At 39.4% G+C, this 20204-nt stretch overlaps 2 protein-coding genes across 3 annotated transcripts; one reads left to right on the plus strand and one right to left on the minus strand.

The window, feature by feature from the left end:
* Window positions 1-696: 696 nt before the first annotated feature.
* LOC145432687 (uncharacterized) lies at window positions 697-8402 on the minus strand. Its single transcript, XM_080309522.1, has 7 exons — window positions 8328-8402; window positions 7321-7581; window positions 6194-6427; window positions 2927-3028; window positions 2283-2384; window positions 1913-2024; window positions 697-997 (listed from the first exon to the last, which is right to left on the minus strand). The coding sequence occupies exons 1-7, from the start codon at window positions 8356-8358 to the stop codon at window positions 874-876; spliced, it is 966 nt and encodes a 321-aa protein (XP_080165648.1). The 5' UTR covers window positions 8359-8402; the 3' UTR covers window positions 697-873.
* A 1761-nt stretch (window positions 8403-10163) lies between these two features.
* On the plus strand, window positions 10164-19623 carry LOC145432686 (dynein regulatory complex subunit 7-like). 2 transcript variants are annotated; one of them, XM_080309520.1, is made up of 15 exons: window positions 10164-10399; window positions 10998-11175; window positions 11665-11760; window positions 11848-12006; window positions 12544-12658; window positions 12837-12940; window positions 13792-14000; window positions 14526-14641; window positions 14840-15032; window positions 15534-15690; window positions 16318-16533; window positions 17431-17517; window positions 18336-18470; window positions 19026-19220; window positions 19414-19623. In XM_080309520.1, the coding sequence occupies exons 1-15, from the start codon at window positions 10251-10253 to the stop codon at window positions 19606-19608; spliced, it is 2304 nt and encodes a 767-aa protein (XP_080165646.1). In that variant the 5' UTR covers window positions 10164-10250; the 3' UTR covers window positions 19609-19623. The 2 variants fall into 2 exon arrangements, with proteins under 2 accessions (XP_080165646.1, XP_080165647.1); XM_080309521.1 differs by lacking the exon at window positions 11665-11760 and having other exon boundaries at window positions 10165-10399.
* The last annotated feature ends 581 nt before the right edge of the window (window positions 19624-20204 follow it).

Raw genomic sequence — 20204 nt, forward strand, 5'->3', positions numbered from 1 at the left:
GCTAAGTGAAGACAATTGTATGGTAAGACAATAACCAATCATCAGGAAATTATATTTTCATCCGATCAAGACACACACAATAATATGTAATGCGATGACACCATGCGATGTAATGAACACATAAAATTTTGATTTGAATAAAATAGTATTCACGGTGAGCACAACTATAATAAATCAACAAAGAATCGGTCACCGTAAATACTATTTTATTCAAATCCAAATATTTCGACGGTAATACCTCCGCTTCCACTGGTTGGAATTGAACCAAATTTGGTGAGCATCGTTTCTATAGACAGCCTAACACTTTCATGGGGTGAACAGAAAATTTTCAGTTTTTTTATTATTTATTTTTATATAATAAATAGAAACTTTCTTCTCCTGTAGCAAAGCGGTTACTGGCTGGAATTGAACAAAATTGTGTGTGTAGGCTTAAATTAGGTAACCTAACAATTTTATGAAGTAGCCAGTACGGTTTGAGAAAAAAGTCATTTTTGAAGAGCCCTAATGTACATAGGTCAACTTTCTATATCGTCAATACTGCTATGACGTCATAGGGAAGGATACTTGATTCTGGTACTCGATATTGTCCAGCCGTAGCCTGACCTCCAGACAGACTCTGCGAGCCCCGGATAAATAAGAACCACTGAATTAGGAGGATTTTCTCTTCCGGTGGGCTGTACGTTGTACGTTAATCTAGATGGGAGTTATATAATGTGCTACGGTAATAGGGAAACAGCTGAAGCGCGGAACAAAACTTTCGTGGTTTCTAATTTTGTGTGAATCACTGCTCTGATATCCGGGAACCGACGTGTAATTGAAGCCAGGAGTGCAACTTGACGTTGTCAGTGGATACATCGCATGTATCTCGCATCTTTAGCATTCATACTGCGCCCTGTTACTGAGCTGAGGTTCGAGCGGCGGATAGTTGTAAATATGTTGCATTTCCGCGACGGGTGGATTCTTGGGTTGCGGGTTCTCTGGCGGCGAAGAGTTGGATCTGAAAAGTACAAACCACGATTTGCCCACTGTTGTCATTGCTCCGGGCACTTGGATAAAATATAAACACTTCCCTTTCACGTATTTACCGCAATTAGTTTATTTTGTTCTGTGTTCTGCTCGCCCGTAAGTTCCTTATGTCGTTGTAGTTGATTGTAGCCAAATGTTGGTTGACTTTTCAATATCAACTTGATATAAGAAACTGTCAATTTCTGAATATTTATTGAGAGTTTGTCATTTTGTGACCAACCGTCTACAAATCCTTCATTCGAAAATCTGGTCTCAACTGTAGGCCTACAATCGCAACTTCTGAATACTTACCAGATTATGATTGGCTAAATGGCTATTTCAAAGCGATCAGCCTTGTTCATTCAACACTGAATGTATATGATCGCGAGTGAATGAATGTGGGTATGACAAATATGTGTCTGTGTTTAATCATCAATACATGAATGTTACAAAAAAACAAAACTGTTGCATGAATATTTACTGCGAATCATTGTGGCTTCTTCTATATGAGTCGAGTGTGTGTCCTGACCTTCGGCGAACCTCTGAGACAGGCTCGGCGAACCCTAGGGTTTGTATGAACCCTGGTTGGAACTCAACCAGAGTTATCTTCTATTCCGAGGGTAACATTTGCTGGTAGGGCTGGGATGATCGCTCAAGACTCTCGGTGTCTATGTGTTGATAACTGTAATTAGTTTACTTCGTTCTGTGGATTCTGTTCGTTCCTCAGTTGCTCAAAATGCTGATGTCAGTGCTTCAAAATGCATGCATTGCGTCCTTGTAGTTGATGGTAGCTGAGTTTCAGTTAATAAAACCCTAGAAATGTATCCGGCATGTTCGCCTATGCTTTCCTTGAAAGGTCACTACTGCACTGGCTCATACATTCCGAGCTTCTGCCGCGAACCCGTACCTCCGATGCAGCAGAAACAGAAAAAGTGCGATCATGACAAGGAAGAGAAACCCGAATCCGGCTCCCATCGCAATCACAATGATCTGCCAGTCCCGTGTTGGTGGCGGTGACGCTGGAAAATAAATTACCGTCACACGAAGAACTACAGAGTACAAGTTACATACTATCCGAATGAACTCAGCCCTAAGAAATATACAGCTTGATATCAGTAATAGAATCATTGGTCTTAGGCTTTGATGCATTTCGGTTCTTTGTTACTTGCTTTCAAAGAAAATACGAAGTATCACTTGAACTACCGGTGAAATGACTCAATGAACCAAACCACATTACCAACGAATCATTTGACGGGGAAATTTAGTCCTAAATATACCTTCACTTGGAGATGGAGTCGAAGCGGGGCCTATATCGTTGGCCCCGGTCGAAGTTCTGTGGGATAGAGTGGGATGATGTGTTTCAGTCGCTGTTGGAACGCCTAAACAGAGAAGCATGTTGCGCTACGTTGTTGTTGCTCATTCGACAACTCATTGACTATGGTACCCTCATATGCCTATAGTAAAACCCGTTTTACAAGGGACTACACAATTGTATTTCACAGCGTGAGTATCTGGAAAAAGAAAAAGACTGGCATCACAAGGTCTTGTGCGCCGTTAAAGTAATCAGTCTTAATGTGTCAGGAATTCGAACAAGTGCGCGTTAATCTGCGCTGTGCGGAGCACAAGCGAAACAATATTTTTTCATTCACACAGTTTGGTAGTGGCGGTGTACTAATATGAAGAGACTGACGGAAAAGCTTGAAATTTTGGGATAATGCGTTTCCAAAGCAGTATTTCAGAATCACACGTCCATTTACACATGCATCGCTGGTCTAGGCTTTAATGCCTTTCGGTTCTTTGTTAATTGCTTTCAAAGAAAATACGAAGTAGCCTATCACTTGGACTACCGGTGAAATGACTCAATGAACCAAAACACATTACCAAAGGATCATTTGACTGGGAAATTCAGTCCTAAATGTACCTTCACTTGGAGATGGAGTTGAAGCGAGGCCTATAACGTTGGCCCCGGTCGAAGTTCTGTGGGATAGAGTGGGATGATGTGTTTCAGTCGCTGTTGGAACGCCTAAACAGAGAAGCATGTTGCGCTAAGTTGTTGTTGTTGTTGTTCATTCGACAACTCATACACTATGGTACCCTAATATGCAGAGGTTTCAAACTTAAATGTGCTCGCGGGCCAATTTCCTAGTTTTTGATGACGTCGCGGGTCGCAGCATCAATAATAGGGATAGTCAGTGTATAATTTGCAAGTATATGCCTTATTTGACGGGTCCTTGCAGACAGGCATTCCACAAACATTGTGGACATGTAATTTACTATTGTATTATTCACGCTTGACACGAAAAAAATCACATTTTCAAATATTTGAATAAAATTGTTTTTTAATTATTGAGTTATAGACATCGTGCGAGAGGATGCATCAGGACATCGTAAAACTGTTGAGTTGTAATATTGCAACTAGTGGAGCTTGGACGTGCTACAATTTTATGTGGAATATTTTGAAATTTACTGAAGATTGATCTGATATCAGAGCATTTGAGCAGTGCAGCCTAATCCTGGTTTTGATATAGTCGTGATATGTATAGGCTATTGTTACTGTCATTGCCAAGTCAAATTGAATCAGCGTTAGATTTTCACTTCGATTAATATAGGAACATATCAATAACAGCCTAAATATAATCATTCCTGAGCCATAGTAATAGCATTGCTTCTTAACCTTTTTGGCGATCGTGCCCATTGTGCTTCCAATAAGATTTCTCGTAGCCCCTGTCCATTTTAACACAATTACCGATCGTACCTATATTAAAATCAGAAAGTCAAATCACATAAAATCGCACGTAGCGCGAAGACTATTTTCCAGTTGAATAAATTGGCCAAGAAAATATTCCACCGCATATAGGACGCACAATGCATCTCGCACACCCTAATTTGGTGCTTCGTACACCGATGGGGTCTACGGAGTCTGGTCAAGAACCCCTGTAATAGAAGTGTCAAATCGGCGAATAACTCATTGGTGTTACAGCTGTAGAGCGTACTACTACCTTATAGTCCTACTCGCCACCGATAATATCATGGATATAGAGAACAAACAACACCCAGTATGTAACAAACTACGTCACGGGGGTCACAGAAAGCCAATGGTATCCATACTGACCTTATTAGATAGCTATATACCCTACGCATCGCAAGCTGCGACCTTTTGATATATTACTATTCCCCATGACCGTTTCATAGCTTGTTGCGTCCGTAGGATTACCAAGTCACCGTTCCCAATAGTAAGTCCCCTGATTTTAACGTTTGACCCACTCAACTGGAGTCATTTTTATTAAATCACCCAGTCAATCCGAAATCGAGTAATTTTACGAGAAGTTCGCACCAAACCAAATCACAATTTTTAGTCACGAATCATCAACGGGTCATGTTTTATCATCATGAACTAGAAATGTGACATAATATCTGATCTTCTACCGCATTTAAGCTTTTGAAAGTTTTGTAATAGTGAACTTTGTTGGGATTTCAGTGATTTTATAGTACTTTTAGGGTGAACTTTGAGTTCTTATTTCTAAAAAAAAGATACATGGCACTTGAATATATTATGGAATACTTGAAATTCCAAAATGCCGTCGCGGGCCGCACAAAATGCTCCCGCGGGCCGCGTGTTTGAGACCTCTACTCATATGCCTATAGTAACACCCGTTTTACGAGGCATGTATATTGTACAGAACACAATTGTATTTCACAGCGTGAGTATCTGGAAAATGAAAAAGACTGGCATCACAAGGTCTTGTGCGCCGTTAAAGTAATCAGTCTTAATGTGTCAGGAATTCGAACAAGTGCGAGTTAATCTGCACTGTGCGGGGCACAAGCGAAATAATATTTTGTCATTTATACGGTTTGGTAGTGGCGGTGTACTAATATGAAGAGGCTGACGGAAAAGCTTGAAATTGAGGAATAATGCGTTTCGAAAGCAGTATTTCAGAATCACACGTCCATATACACATGCATCACTGGTCTAGGCTTTGATGCCTTTCGGTTCTTTGTTACTTGCTTTTAAAGAAGATACGAAGTATCATTTGAAGTACCGGTGAAATGACTCAATAAACCAAACCACATTACCAAAGGAACATTTGACGAGAAATTTAGTCTTCACTTTGAGATGGAGTCGAAACGGGGCCTATATCATTGGCCCCGGTCGAAGTTTTGTGGGATAGAGTGGGATGATGTGTCGCTGTTGGAACGCCTAAACAGAGAAGCATGTTACGCTACGTTGTTGCTGTTCATTCGACAACTCATTGACTATGGTACCCTCATAGTCATATGCCTATAGTAAAACCCGTTTACGAGGGATGTATATTTTACAGTACACAATTGTAGGCTATTTCACAGCGTGAGTATCTGGAAAATGAAAAAGACTGGCATCACAAGGTCTTGTGCGCCGTTACAGTAATCAGTTTTAATGTGTCAGGAATTAAAACAAGTGCGCGTTAATCTGCACTGTCCGGAGCACAAGCGAAATAATATTTTGTCACTTACAAGGTTTGGTAGTAGGCTATCGGTGTACTAATATGAAGAGACTGACGGAAAAGCTTGAAATTTGGGGATAATGCGTTGCAAAAAGCAGTATTTCAGAATCATACGTTCATTTACACATGCATTCCAACAGCGGCAGTGTTCATTGCTCGGTGTTCATTCATTCCGTATAACTATGCGCTTCGTCTTTTATACGTATGGGTATATTTATATTTAATAGCCTTGTGTAAAGCGCCCTAGTGCAGGGATGATATATAGCTATATTCGGCTCTCGATAACTTAATATATTTTCATTACCATGCATTATCGTACAGTCATCGAGTGTGTCCGCATTCAAGTAAAGATGTAAGCTGATGGATTTGAATATATACTATAGTCAGAGTTAGAGAATACGGGATAAAATATTAATAAATGAATAAATGAATGAATGAATAAATACATGAATCACGATCTGACATTGACCACGCCTTTCGACACATGCCAGCTCATTTTTATCGCTTCTCCTTTATGCTATCGACCTTTCCTTTTCATCCCGTGTGCATGTTTCTTCTTCACCCTGACCTATGCAGGTCAGGATCGGTGTCTGATTTTAAGGACTACTCCGAGTCGTTTTGACACCTTGTATATCTTAATCGTTTCGCAATCTTGTTGTGTTTTTGAAGGATATAGACTCAACTCAACCCTGCGCTGATACGCTCACCTGATGTGCTGTTCGCTTCGCTCCAGCATTTCGTGAACTTGATCTTCATGCCGAACCCAGTAACATTCTGCTTGCCTAACGTTCTACCATCAGATATATAGGTGATACGAAGGGTGCCGTTGTGATTCGTTTTCGATTTGCATGTAGGGTTCATCTTAGGTCCGCCGCATGAGGGCTGGTGGAAAGCGAAACAATGCATTTGAGGATCTGTTGGCCACAAGCAGTCGATTTCTTCTGCAATAAAGAATGGTAAGCCATGTATGTGGTAACCTCATTGTAGCATATTCGAAATCACCATGGGAATAATTCATGTCATTGTACCAGAGGCGGTCAGTAACGCGGCACTGCAATTTTTTCAGAGTACATACGTAGGATTAAACTACTATTGACGCGATTTTTTATGTACATATACTAATTCCACTTCTAGTTAACAGTCTCTTTAGGCAAAACTAAATTACTTTTTACAGTATGTGTTTTCTGAAGTAGAAAGTAGTTTCTGTTCAATTTGCGGTACGGTTATCAGCAAAATTGTCACAATAAATAGACTATTAGCCCATCCGTGACTGGTTATAAATTAGGAAATTACATCTATTTGCAGCGTCATTTGTCATTTCGCAATAGTCGCTAAGGAGCATTTTGCGATTTACCTGCTAAAAGGATGGGACTTGAATTGTTCTCCTGCTGCCTTCATTTGCTGTACTTCCATTTGAAATAGATTTGACATGTCTTGGAAATCGCTACATATACTCGTACTTGAGCCTAAATTTACGTTGTTATTTTTACTGCTTCTCGAGTACGAACGTTGACTAATTGACCATCTCTGCATTTCACACGCCGAAAACATATGTTGAGCTTTACTAGAAATGCATTGACGATTATCTTTCATCCCGTTTGGTTTAAAAGAGTATCATTACTCCGCTTACAATTGAAGATTCGAAGTTGAATGCATATTCATTTCATATTCAAGATATTCATAGCCTCTCAAGCATAGTAGGTTGCTTCCAAATGCCATATCACACATTCATGATTCAAACATTTTCTATTATGCCAGTATACGACAGTACATATTAACTACATATCCGGATACTAAGCAACTACTAACATGCGAGCAAGTTCGTAGTTCGTACCTCCGTTAAAAGCGATGACGTATGACCCGGAACAATAATTCCTTCCATACGGATCTTGAAAGTGAAGGTCTTTTTTAACAAAAGAGATCTCGTAACTGTAACCATTTCCGCTTATAGTCCATTCACAGTCCGACGTCTTGTTGTATTCGTTTGGATAATGAGGTGATATGATGCTGAACACTGGTGTTGACGAGTTGGAAGCACTCGGGTTGAAATTGCGCGGGGATCCTTCGCATTGCCCAGAAACGACGAAGAAAATGCCTGAAACAAAATCATATCATCAGACTGCGGCAAATGCGCACCATGCGACTAGGCCGATCGCATAAGGAAGTTCTGGTCTTTGTTCTGAACAAGACTTGAAGCAACGACTTACACTTGAACTATATAGATAGAATTTCTACGCTGTATGTATGTGTATATTGTATATGTATAATTGGAAATGGTGCGTATAACTGCGGATGGTTTTTTGCACCATGTCCTTTCACAATCGAAAGTTATATATTATATAGAACGGCATTTCATTGTAACTTCGAAGAATAGTAAGCTACCACATAATGGGTATTTTGTCTATCGGTGCGTAGCCTACTGGTGCTTGTAAAATAGAGCCAGAAACTGTGCACAATTAGGGAAATTAGTACATTTTGAATTCTAGGCATTCGATATCACCAAACGGAGTGAACAGTCAGCACAATGACTTGGACCCGTATACTCGAGTCACGGCACTGTGACTCACACTTGACTCGGTGATGAATTGAAAATGACTCGACTTGAATCGAGTCAGAACTATAAAAGTAGAGTTGACTTGTGACTCGAGACGTTGTGACTTAGTTATACCCCTGTCTATACATAAACAAATAATAAGCACCCCTAGTCATCCCTCAAGTTGCTTAGTAATATTCCATCAATCAGACCTAGGAAATATCGAGAAATATGTCAAATGCAATTGCTTTTCCTGTTAGCAACAGTATTGGGAAATACAGCGTTGAATTATAGCAATCCATACTCACTTTTCATAATAAATAAAATCTCAAGTAGCATACTTTCACTTTGAACTTGATTTAAGAAACTTTCAATTTATGAATTTATTTTCTACCACTATGCTATTTCATTACAGATAACTAACCTACGTAGAGTCTCGATTAGCGCTTTACTACAGCTGATCTGCTGCTCTAATAATAATCGAAGAAATCATGAATGATAACGGGAAAAGAAATCGTTATAAATTCAGTTGGTCAGCAAAAAATCTAGTAGTGTTTCGAAGTAATTAAAAGGCTATTCCAACTAACGAATCATGTATATGTCTCGAAATTCGACAAATAATTGCACTGGGACACCCAGGTGGGTGTCTGATCTCAAAGACTACCCATCATCATCATCATTGGTTTATTAGCAATTTTATCAGTTCAATACACCACAAAAATGCGATACAATGAAAAGAAAGGAAGATGTCGAAGCGACTAAGAGTTGTCTATGGAATCGGACACCGACCTTGGCCTAGGCGATGTAAAGAGGAGGCATGCACACTGAATGAAAGTAAAGAAGATAGTATAGAAAAAGAAAGCGACAAGAAATAGGACGGCATATCATGGGAAGCGAGATCGATAGGTCAGTCGTGGTCCGGTAATCTTGAGGATGGACTGTATTTATTTAGTAGTAATTGCTTGTATTTCGACTTGAATGTGGACATGGACATGCTCGTCGACTGCCTGATGGCCGGCGGGATACTGTTCCACACGTCAGGTCCGGCATATTTGATAGAGCGATGATCTTTTCGGTCGATCATATGATATTTGGACGACGTGGACGCGCGTGTGTTGTACTTGTGCGCTTTTGATTCAGAGGTAAAGAAGTCATTGAAGTATTCGTGGCAACGACCGCAGTGAAACTGATACATAAACTTGGCGATTTCTAGTTTTCGCATATCTTCTATGTTTAGGACGCCGAATCTCTTCAGCAGCGACTTATTGGATGGGCAGCCAGGCCCCTTTGGGGCCCTAGCTATGATTCGGAGTACTTTATGCTGTAGTTTCTGCAGTGGCTTGAGTGCAGTTTTACTGGCAGCCCCCCAACAGAGGATGTCATAATGTAACTTCGATTGGATTAAGGATTTAAAGAGTATCAGAAGAACCCATGCTGGCATGAAGCGCCCAAGGCTGTAGAACAGGCCTTACTTCGGTGATAATTTAGTTTCTAGGGACTGAATATGACTCTTCCAGGACATGTTCGAGTCCAGTAAAACCCCGAGATATTTGGCATTATCTGTGTTGGAAACGGGCTGACCAAGTCGTTTCGGCACCTTCCTATCTTTCATTGTATCGCAGTCCTGTGATTTTTGAAATGATGAAATTTTATGAATAAACTTGAACTTGAGGACTATATTGTAGATCCATGGAAAACAGTTTTCCATTGTAGATCACAAAGCCAATATACCGTATCACCCAATCATGCATGACGTTGTTACCTAGCAACACAAACGTGAGTACTCAGCTTAGCTTCACCGTAGCAGTAATGTTTTTGATCTCTGAAAATGCCATTATGGTTTCTAAATAACTCCACGAATAATTCCCGGTTACATCTCGTACTTAACAATAACATGAGCACTATAAGTACGGCATTGTCATTCCCTTTTATTGCTTACTGATAGTACAGTGCCGTATCCCGGAAAGGAAATCGAGAGAGAACTTTCATGCGATAGTATAATAACATTCAATTGGCTATTGCTAGTCAGCCAGTCGGGCATTTTATTGAAATTTTGATCAGATCGCAGCACCACAAGATAGCGATATAATAAAAATATAGGGGGCTCTCGAAACGGATTGAAGTATAGTGTTTTAATAGTAATTTTTAAATCTTTTATTTTCAATGATTGCATTATAACTAAGTATAGTAATTACCAAACAGTCTGGTCGTGCATGAACCGGCCTTAATACATGGATAAAATTGAAGAAGAGGAAGTTAGGGAGGATGAAGAGGCCGAGGAGGAGGAAAATCAAGATGGAGAGCCTGAAGATCTCGAGGCGAATGTTGGGGATTTGAAGAAACAATTGGAAGAAACTCAGATCATTGTACCTCAGAATGAGTGAGTTGGTTTATTCACAAGATTTCCAGATATAAATTTGGGATATAGATGGTGACTGTATTTTTAAAAAGTGTATTGCAACAAACAATGTACCGCGTTCATATTGCCAAATGACTTCCACTCAAAGCTTTTCTGACATTCACTTCTGAAGAGAGTCCAAAGTGGAAATGAGTGGAAAAAATTTGGCATATTTGTTGCTATGTTGAATTTCTGTACTTCCAAAAGCCTATTCAAAAAGTGTATTCGAAATTTTCACTTTGAATCCCATCCCAAAATATTGTTATGTAACTTCTACATTCTAATTTCCTTGTGATACTTTATCAGTCTTCTTCTGGTTATTCAAAATACTTATTAGTTCACCATACTTCAACATGAATAATTCTGTAAAAATGTCTATCAGTATCTTTGAAATGGCATTGGTACTACTTCAATTTATCATGATTAATGTTTTGACATGAGCACCATACAGGCGCACATATTACATATGGCTCAGTTCACAACACATGTTCTGATATGATGTACCTACATCTTTAACCTTGCTGTGCAAAGTACACATTTTTATATTGTTATTTGATTACACAGTTACTTTGTATAACAGCACAGCAATCCAAGGTACAAAGTTTGATATGTCCGAGTTTCCGGATTCGTACAAAGAGAACAGCCAGAAGGAGAAATCTGTGCTCGAAAATGCAGAGAACTATCGACGCCAATATGTCCATTTGTTCAGAGACCGGAAACCACTGTTTTTGAATCCCCTCAATGAATGCGGGATCGAGGTGAAAATTTAGTTCATTTTGAGCACTGAGTAGTATATCAGAATCTAAGATATAAACTTCACTTTTTGCATTCAAGTTATCTGTCTATCGTGATGTACCTCAGCTAAAATATGAAATAGCAATAAATCTGTTTTCATGTCAAGCATTTAGCAAGTGTAAAGTTTTTCCTTTGAACAATACCAGATTTTATATATCTAACATTTTGCAAACACTCAAATGGATTGAAAATTTAAAACATATCGGGTGTTAAGCTTCCATCACCAGGCCTTAGGAGATTGCATTCCGTTACAAACAGCAATTTAGACTACGATGCCTGTGTCAATATATTCCGCAGTGCAAAATATCTAACTCCAGGCTTTTTGCATGAGAGCTTACTACAAAGTCCCACAAAATGTCTACTCTAGATGGTGACTTCTCATTGGCTTGATTGGCTTGCTGCTTATCGTTGCCGAGTGCAATCTCTTTCACCGCAATATGTTTCCTTGGTAGGGCAACTCCTACGTTGTCAGCGGTTACGCGATTAAGGAAGTTTGTCTGAATGACGAATCAAGAGAAATATGCCCGCTTCTGAAACCCAAGGAAGAGGTTGGAAGATGATATGTTTATTATCAAGATTTCAAATGTTACATTTGATTTGCCGAGTTGTTGGGTAGAGATGTAAATATTTTGCAGCCCGAACCCAATCCTCCTAAAAAAGAACAAAAGAAATACGCCGTACGACCGCCCCGCGATCTCCGCAGCAAATTTTTAATAAAGATGGAGGAACGTAGAAAGAAAGAAGAGAAGGAGGAGAGAGAGAAATTGAGAAAAGAGGAAGAGGAAAGAATACTCGTAAGACATTGCATTTGTGAAAACGCACTGAAAACCTGCATGTTAGACCATATTTGGTGTAAACATTTCACAATTATAAATTGGTACGGCTTCATAGTAACGTTGTATGAATATGAATGCTGTGGAAAGGTAAAATATGTAGGCATGCTTTTATGAGACCACAATGAAAATAATGGCAGTTCTACATCGCATTGAAGATAATTTGGTGTTTATCGACCATACCTATTTCATTGCACTTTGTGACAATGCTGTGTGTTGATCAGACTCCGCAGATATGTCGTTTCCAGTAACGTGCTTAGCTTTGAGCTGCATGTTTCGTATTCTGTGATACTACCAATTGACGTTTCAAGACTTACGCTGTGGCAAACACTATCAAAAGTATAGTTATCTTAGTGGCAGGGACAGGGTGATTTCAGTCCCCGAAAAAATCTTGGGATCACTCGATTCATATTAGAATACTCAAATCATGGTAACCATCCCAACTCAGTAGCTGGAATGTTTGTACGGTTCATGCAAATATGACAAAAATAATTCCAGGAAGCCGAAAAACCGCCTCCGGACCCGCTATACGGACTTCGCATTCACTCATGGGTTTTGGTTCGTTCCGGCAAAAGGGAAGTGCCAGAAGATTTCTTCATTGAGCCATTCACAGGTGAGCTCCTTCTCTCTCCTCCATTTCTACCTGTGCAATTCTAATTCTAGAGCTGGTCAACGTAGTCAGGGTTGCTACTCAAGTAGAAATTAAAGTAACCAGTAACTTTATACGCAATGACAAGTAGTACAAGTAGTAGTACTTTGATACTGACAACCTCTGTTTTAATTCCATCCAGGCGTGGCTTATCCTCAAACTTCAGGCAAATTCCTGGGAATCGAATGCGTCTGGAACAACTGGAATTACTGGGCGAATATGCAAGACTGCGCGAATGCTTGCAGAGTGAGTGTTTGTCAATGATGCAGAAATCAGGGTTGTATCCAAGTCGCAAAGCTCCGCGTCACAAGTCAATCTCATTTTTATAGTTTTGACTCGAGTCAAGTCGAGTCATTTTCAATTCACCACCGAGTCAAGTCCAAGTCATCTGGCAGAGGTTCGAGCCCGAGTCATGGCAATATGACTCGAGTCCGAGTCCAAATCATTGTGTTCACTGCTCAGTTTTCAGTTAAAGTCTTGTTGAACCCACTTTTTATAACTTTGTCTGGTGATATCGAATGGTTCGCATTTATAATATACTCATTTTCCTCAGTTTTATCAGTTTCTGGTCGCATTTTCAAGTACCAGTGCCAATAGACGAAATCCCAACAGGGTGGTTACTTCACTGTTCTTCAAAATTACAATGAAATGTTGTTCTTGGCCGTCTGAGACTCGAGTCATATGACTTGGTTCGAGTCATGCGTAATGACTCGAGTCCAAGTCGAGTCAATACACAGATTGACTCGAGTCGAGTCAAGTCATTTCCATATTTTGAGTGAATGACTCAAGTCAAGCCGAGTCATCAGAAAATCGTGACTCGAGTGGGACTCGAGTCGAGTCATGACTCGAGTCATTACAACCCTGGCAGGAATTTTTCCTGCTGTATACAATTGAATAACATATTTAAATTGAAATAATCGCAAACATTTTCAGCTGACACTTTCCACGATTACCCCTGACGAGTGTCAACTGAAATTATTTGTGTTTATCTCAATTTCTATATATTAATAAATTTTATATTGAAGTTCTGTACCTTCAACAGTCTCCTCAAATAAAACTATCGATTAAATATTTGGCAACGCTCTGATATTTTGCAGGACCTGTCGTTCAATTTGTCGGACACGGTGTCGTGGGAGCTGATGCTGATTGGCAGCAAAGAACCGAGTCTGCAGATTCCCGACCTGGATGACGACATCGATGATTTTGAAGATGAGGATGACGAGAAGAAAGAGGAGGAGAAACATCTCGACATGCCGGCGTCCTGGGTCAAATCCATCGAGATTTCGGAAAAGGATTACGATTCAAGGTGTAATTTTTTGCGGTATCAGACCAGATTTGTATAAACTACTGGATTTTCAGAATTCGCGACTATAACTACAACTACAACTACTCACTATTCAAAAGGCTCACCTAAAACTTGAATTAGAACTAACGACCTTTTAAAATCCACCACTGACCAACTAAAACTAGGCTCAATTCTGAATCAACTCATTATTTTTTAATGCCATCATGTCAGTTTTCCACATGAGCATTAGTGCAAGCTTGAAATGGGATGCTGGGAGGGGTTTGGACCCCCGAAACTCACCCTGGCTACGTTACTGTTAGTAATGATGACTCTGAGCTAGCAATGGCTGCAGAGCAATAACGACATACGTGCTCTTGTGGTTTGGCAACTATTTATTTTTAATACACAACTAGAACCAGAGCTAGTACTCACTTTTCAAAATCCGCAACTAGAACTATTTATTATAGTATTTAGTTTGTAGGTAGTTTGTACTTAGTCTGTATGAGACTCACTTTCTTTCAATCAATACCCATTTATTTTGTTCAGATGTCCGTTGGGAAAAAAGACGATACTGTACAAGAAAGCCAAACTGGAAAAATACGCGCCGTATCTGTTGAAGGAAGGTCTTGTTTTGAGATTGTCTGTCTACAATGACAATGAAAGTGAGTATGTTCGTTGCTGTGGCGGCCAAAATAGACATTGTGGGTACTCATGTAGAAGTACAAGTAATGGCATACTGAATTGAATAATGCATTCATATTGAAATAAACCCAAATATTCGGTAATCATCAGCAACTAGTAAAGAAAAAAAACTTTGTATATCAGAAGTCGTATCAACAAACATGTCTACTTTGTTTTAGTGAACAATTTGAAGCGAGTCATGGAGACGTTTTCGAACAGAGAAGACAAGCTTAAAAAACGAACAGAAGAAAGCGGAGTCATTACTGAGAACTTTACGGAAGGTCGACAGAGGTCGCTGTGCGAACACACTTATCACGCGAAAACGCCGAATCCGGAATCCGAAAGAACCATGATATTCTACCACACGGCGAGGTTTGAATGGCTCCCATTGTTGTTTCAAGATCATCGTCTTAGGGAAATAACTGTTTCCCCAAACAAAATAGTAATCCAACAAAGAGATCTGTCTGGGCAAAATCGTGTACCTGATTGATTCGCTACAAAATCTAGTCTTCGAATATCAGTCATTATGACATCACATCAGTATCATTGATGTGGAAAGTTCCAATATGGACCTTTAATGCAAATACAAAGAATATAATGCCAGTTCTACATCATATTAAAGAGTATGTGGCATTGTATATAGCGTTGTACTTTATGTTCCGCATGCTGCGACAAGACCCATCTACGATTAAAGGCTTCTACAGTAGAATATATGATCGAAAGTATAATTTTCGGTGATAAATTAGCTAATAATGGCAAGAAGCATTTATATCATTACTGCCGCTGTTTGTTTATCGTGTATTTTGATGAGATGAAAAATGATTTATCTCCCTCTCACTCTCTCTCTAAAACGTAATTGACGAACGCTTCCAGAGTCGACGGACTTTACAAGAGAGAAGAGACTTCGAAAGAAATGAAGGAATATTTTGAAAACAGACAAGATTTCCTGTACTTCCGGCATGTAATATTCGGAAAGCGAGTCAAGAAACTGGCCCCGGCTCAGGCGGAAGGAACTCCGAGACCCATCCTTGTGAGTGCTGCTTCCTTATCCTCCCCGTCATGATAAGGAGAGGTGTTCATTATCTTTTTCCTTGTAGTCAAGTAATTTTGCCAACTTGTACTACTTACTCAAGTGACTATAGTTGTTGACTACTTCCACTTCTGCTTGAAGGCTTTCTAGACAAATCTGCTACTTACGTTTTAGACTTGGTAATTTAAAAGGTGAAAAGCAGTTTGGGGTATAGTTAGCATCACTCTTGTGTGTGAAACTGTCGTAAGAATCGAATGGAATAGATCCAAGTTATGCAATCCCTTGACCATATGTACTTTTTTTACTGGAGTACTTTTCAGATCTTTCATATCATTACAAATGCTACATGAGAAGTGTATAGTGCGGAACAAGCCAAGCTTGGTGTACAAACATATGCCATTGTTGCGCTTATGAGTGTGAATTCTGATCTGATATGGACTGAGCTTGATTTTAATGTATTTATTTCTAATTCGGAGTCTAATTCAATCTTCAAATTTTTTGGGGATTTCAATTCTAAATCTAATCAAATTAGGACACTTCAATGTAGCCTCTAACTTTAATTCTGTTTCTGATTTGGAAATGATGAAAATTTTCTGGTTGTCTAACTCTGCAAGTCTACTATTGCAGAGAATATCCGAACACTTCCATCGCAACGAAACGATCGACGCCAACGCAGACGTAGCCGATCGAACTTTCATCGTAGCTGAAGACAAAATCCAGCTGACCTACCATCGTAAACACGAGAACGTCACGGCCTCTACGAGGGAATTTTTCAAGCCCCCAAACGCCCAAGAGAAAATCGGCAATCTCCAATGGACTCCAGACATGTCAATCACGTTTCAAGTAAGCTCAACATCCTGTCAGGGAGAGAGTTAGTGTAAGGCTTTATTTCGCATTTCGAATTATATTATATTTATTAAAGTAGAAAGTAGTTTTGCAATGAGTTTAAATCACTTTAATGAGTGAAATTGTCATGAAAGATCCCTGTGAAATAGCCCCTGTATCTTTGTAACTGAATATATCATCAAAGATTATACCTATTTGTAGTGTAATTATTCGTGAAGATACTCTGATTAGCTGCTAAAAGTATGTTATGCCTCAACCAAATCCACTTTTTAAAACTGCTCAGTTGAGTATTTGTCACATCTTTCATTTTTTACTTCTACTTGAGAGGCAAAGCTGACTACTTTGACCAGCTCTAGAATTGACACATAGTTTCTATATCGGATATGTGATTGGATCATGGACATTGTGGGACATTGTGTTTTGTACTGTTGCAATGACTCTGTAAATACAGTCGACCTGTGCCGGAGTCCGATGGCGTTAATGAATATATGCCTTTCACTGTAATTTCGTTGATGGGCTCAGGACCTTATCCGGGATATACTTTGAATTCAAAAGATGTTTAGAAGCTCTCAAAGCTGTTACTAGTTAATCCTCCAGTTTACCGGACCACGACCTGACATATCGATCTCGCCTTCCGACACATGCCACCTTTTTTTTATCACCTGTCCTGTTATATTATCTTCTTTTACTTTTCATTCAGTGTGTATGCCTCCTTTTTTACATCACCTAGGCCAGGTGGGTGTCTGACTTCGAAGACTACTCCAATTCGTTTCGACATCTTCCTATCTTTGATTATATCGCAGTCTTGTGGTGTATTGAAATGATGAAAATTGTAGCAATAAATTGAATTGAATTGAATAGTGCCTTTTGAATCAAGTTTCCTTGATTTTTCAGGTCGATTCGCACGCTGCACCTTCGAAACATCTGTCTGTTTACGACCAATTGGTGGTGCTGATTCAGATTGAGCAGAAATGCATTCAAGTGAGTCGAGCTCTATAGGTTTGGACTGAAATCATGATAAGACCCAGACCGATTAATTGGTTCGCCGATAATACCGAGTCAAGATCACAATTTGAAAGAAATATCGGTATCCTCCTTTATAGGTAAAAAATATCGGAAATTTTCGTGACGTCACAGCATGATTGCAGGGAGTCAGGGAACTATAATCTGCGACTCCGAGACTAGGAATTTTGACATATTCCTTTCAGCTTCCGGGTGTCGAGATGCAGCCTTTCTAGTTTATTTCATGTCCAAGAATAGCAATGGCTGTAAAAGTGTTCTAATAAATGCCCTGTAGTTTTGGAAATGCACCTTACACCTGGATGCTATATCTATTGAATATCGACTGAATATATCATTACTAGGGCAAGTTTTTGCAACTTTTGCAACTTTTTTTTACAGCTTCCGGCAGCTTCCTAAATACTTGTAAGATATGTAGAATGCGGTTTTAAGCTGTTTGAAGGAATCTTATAGTGCAACTTTTTGCAACTTTTGTCCATTTTTATTCATGCAACATTTTGCAACTGAGAAGGAAAGTTGACCTTTTTTTTTTAGTCAACCAATAGAGAATGTGGTTGGAAAACTGTATTTCGGGAGTGGAACTGGGAAGTTGACCATTTTTTTTATTAGTCAACGGAGCAATATGTGGTTTTTTAGTGCAACTTTGCAAGTTTTTACTGCAACTTTTGTCGAAAATAAATGCAAGTTTCTACGGATTTAACTGCAACAAAAACCTGCCCTAATCATTACCTAATTTCCTTAGAACATTGTTTCTCTTGCAAGGCTCTTTTGTATTGCAGTCGGTGAGAGCTTCTGAGGAGGAAGTCCGCGAGATTTTGATGGACAGGCAACGCGAGGAAATGATGCACGAACTATCGATTTCCGTTTATGACACGGAGAGAAACGAGAAGGCGAAGCGGAAGAAAAAAGAAATGGTGTGACATTTTTAATAACGTTAAATAAGATGGTCCTTGTTGCTGCATCATATATGCATGTATCCTGGCATTTCTTATGTAAAGCTACTTCTATATATCGGTAGACTTTCTCAAGGTAATTAGTGATTGATTATTCAACAAGTACTACTCAATTACAAGTAGAAGTAGCGATTTTCGTTAGGTGGGAGTAGAAAATGAAAGGTCTACTCAAGTATGTAGCTCAAAAAGTAGAGTTGCTCATACTGGCATACTTTGACTAGTAAATCAGAGGTGGCTACTTTTGAAGTGGTAAGATGTATTTTTGAAAATAGGACAAAAGGTTGAAATCTTTGAATAAACACTGAATTACGGTGATGCAGCGCCTTTTACACGAGTTTTGTATGACCATTTCACTCACAAAAATTATGCAAACTTATTCCAATATCAATACCGTCAAAAGTGTAAAAAGCAAGTAGGTTTGCCTAAAATCTGTTCGACCACTCAATTAAGTAGTGCTGGTAGGCAAAACCGAACAAAATTACATTGTCACTGACAATGTCTGTGTATCGTCTACAGGAAATTCAGGCGCAAGAAGAAAAATTACGTCGCCAAGAAATGGAGATGGATTATCTGGCTCCATTCCTCGCTCAGATCGGAAATCCGGAAAAGATTTCGCCCAAGCAGGCTATCCAGTTGAAGGAGGACTGCATGGCAGATCTTAAGCAGCGACTGATCGACAAGGCCAATCTGATACAGCTCCGATTTGAAAAGGTACGTCTTCACCTGTGTTATCCGAGTGCCGTAGATTGTGAGCCATGTTTTGTGACACGACTGTTGATATACAAAGTTCCTTTCAATTCTTTGCTAGTTGTTGTCGATTACCCCTAACGAGTGTCAGCTGAAAATATTCGGGTTTGTTTCAATATGAATATATTATTGGATTCCACATGAGAAAATTTTGCAGGAAACATCTGAACTCCATCGCCGACAACAGGAATATCAGCAGAAGCAAGTTTCTATGACGAAAGAGGATGAAGAGGAATATTATAACTATTGCTCTGAGGCTATGTTCAGAATTCACATTTTGGAACTGAGATTGAACAGGTATGACCGATTTCAAGTCATACTTTGGCTCTCAATCGCAATAACTTTTGATTAGAGCCTGACCGATTTTATCCGTTTGCCGATAATATTAAGTCGATAACACACTTTGAAAGAAGTATCGATATCAGCCATGTGAGGTCAAAGATATCAGCAATCTTCGTGATGTCACAACATGGTGATAGGGAGCCATAGAACTATAATCTGTGTTTGCTAGATTTGAAGATTTATTTTACGTTACAATTGTCTAGATGCGGCCTTTCTAGTTATTTCGTAACGTAGCAATGGCTCTAAAGCTCTTCCAAAATGCTCCGAAGTTTAGGAAATGCGCCTTGAGTTAGATGCCGTATCTTTGAATACTGGATCAGCTGAAAAATCTGATATCACTCGAGCTTTACTTGTGATCATACAATAACAACTCACCGAAATCTTCTCACGGAAGATACTCAGTTTCGACGGATACAAATAACTTGAACAGAGGGTGGCAGTTATAGTTGCGAAAGAGTCGGGGACCCCAGTTGCCACTTCAGAACAGACCAAGTAGGGGTCCCAATTTTGTCAGGTTAGGGAGTGTAGCCACATAATAATTGCTGTTACTCCGCATACCTAGTTTTACATGATTAAAATTTCACAACGCTACACAGTACTGAGTGT

Source organism: Botryllus schlosseri, unplaced genomic scaffold (genome assembly GCF_051294905.1).
Source record: "Botryllus schlosseri isolate E-star unplaced genomic scaffold, Bs_hap1 Bs85a, whole genome shotgun sequence".
Taxonomy (NCBI): domain Eukaryota; kingdom Metazoa; phylum Chordata; class Ascidiacea; order Stolidobranchia; family Styelidae; genus Botryllus; species Botryllus schlosseri.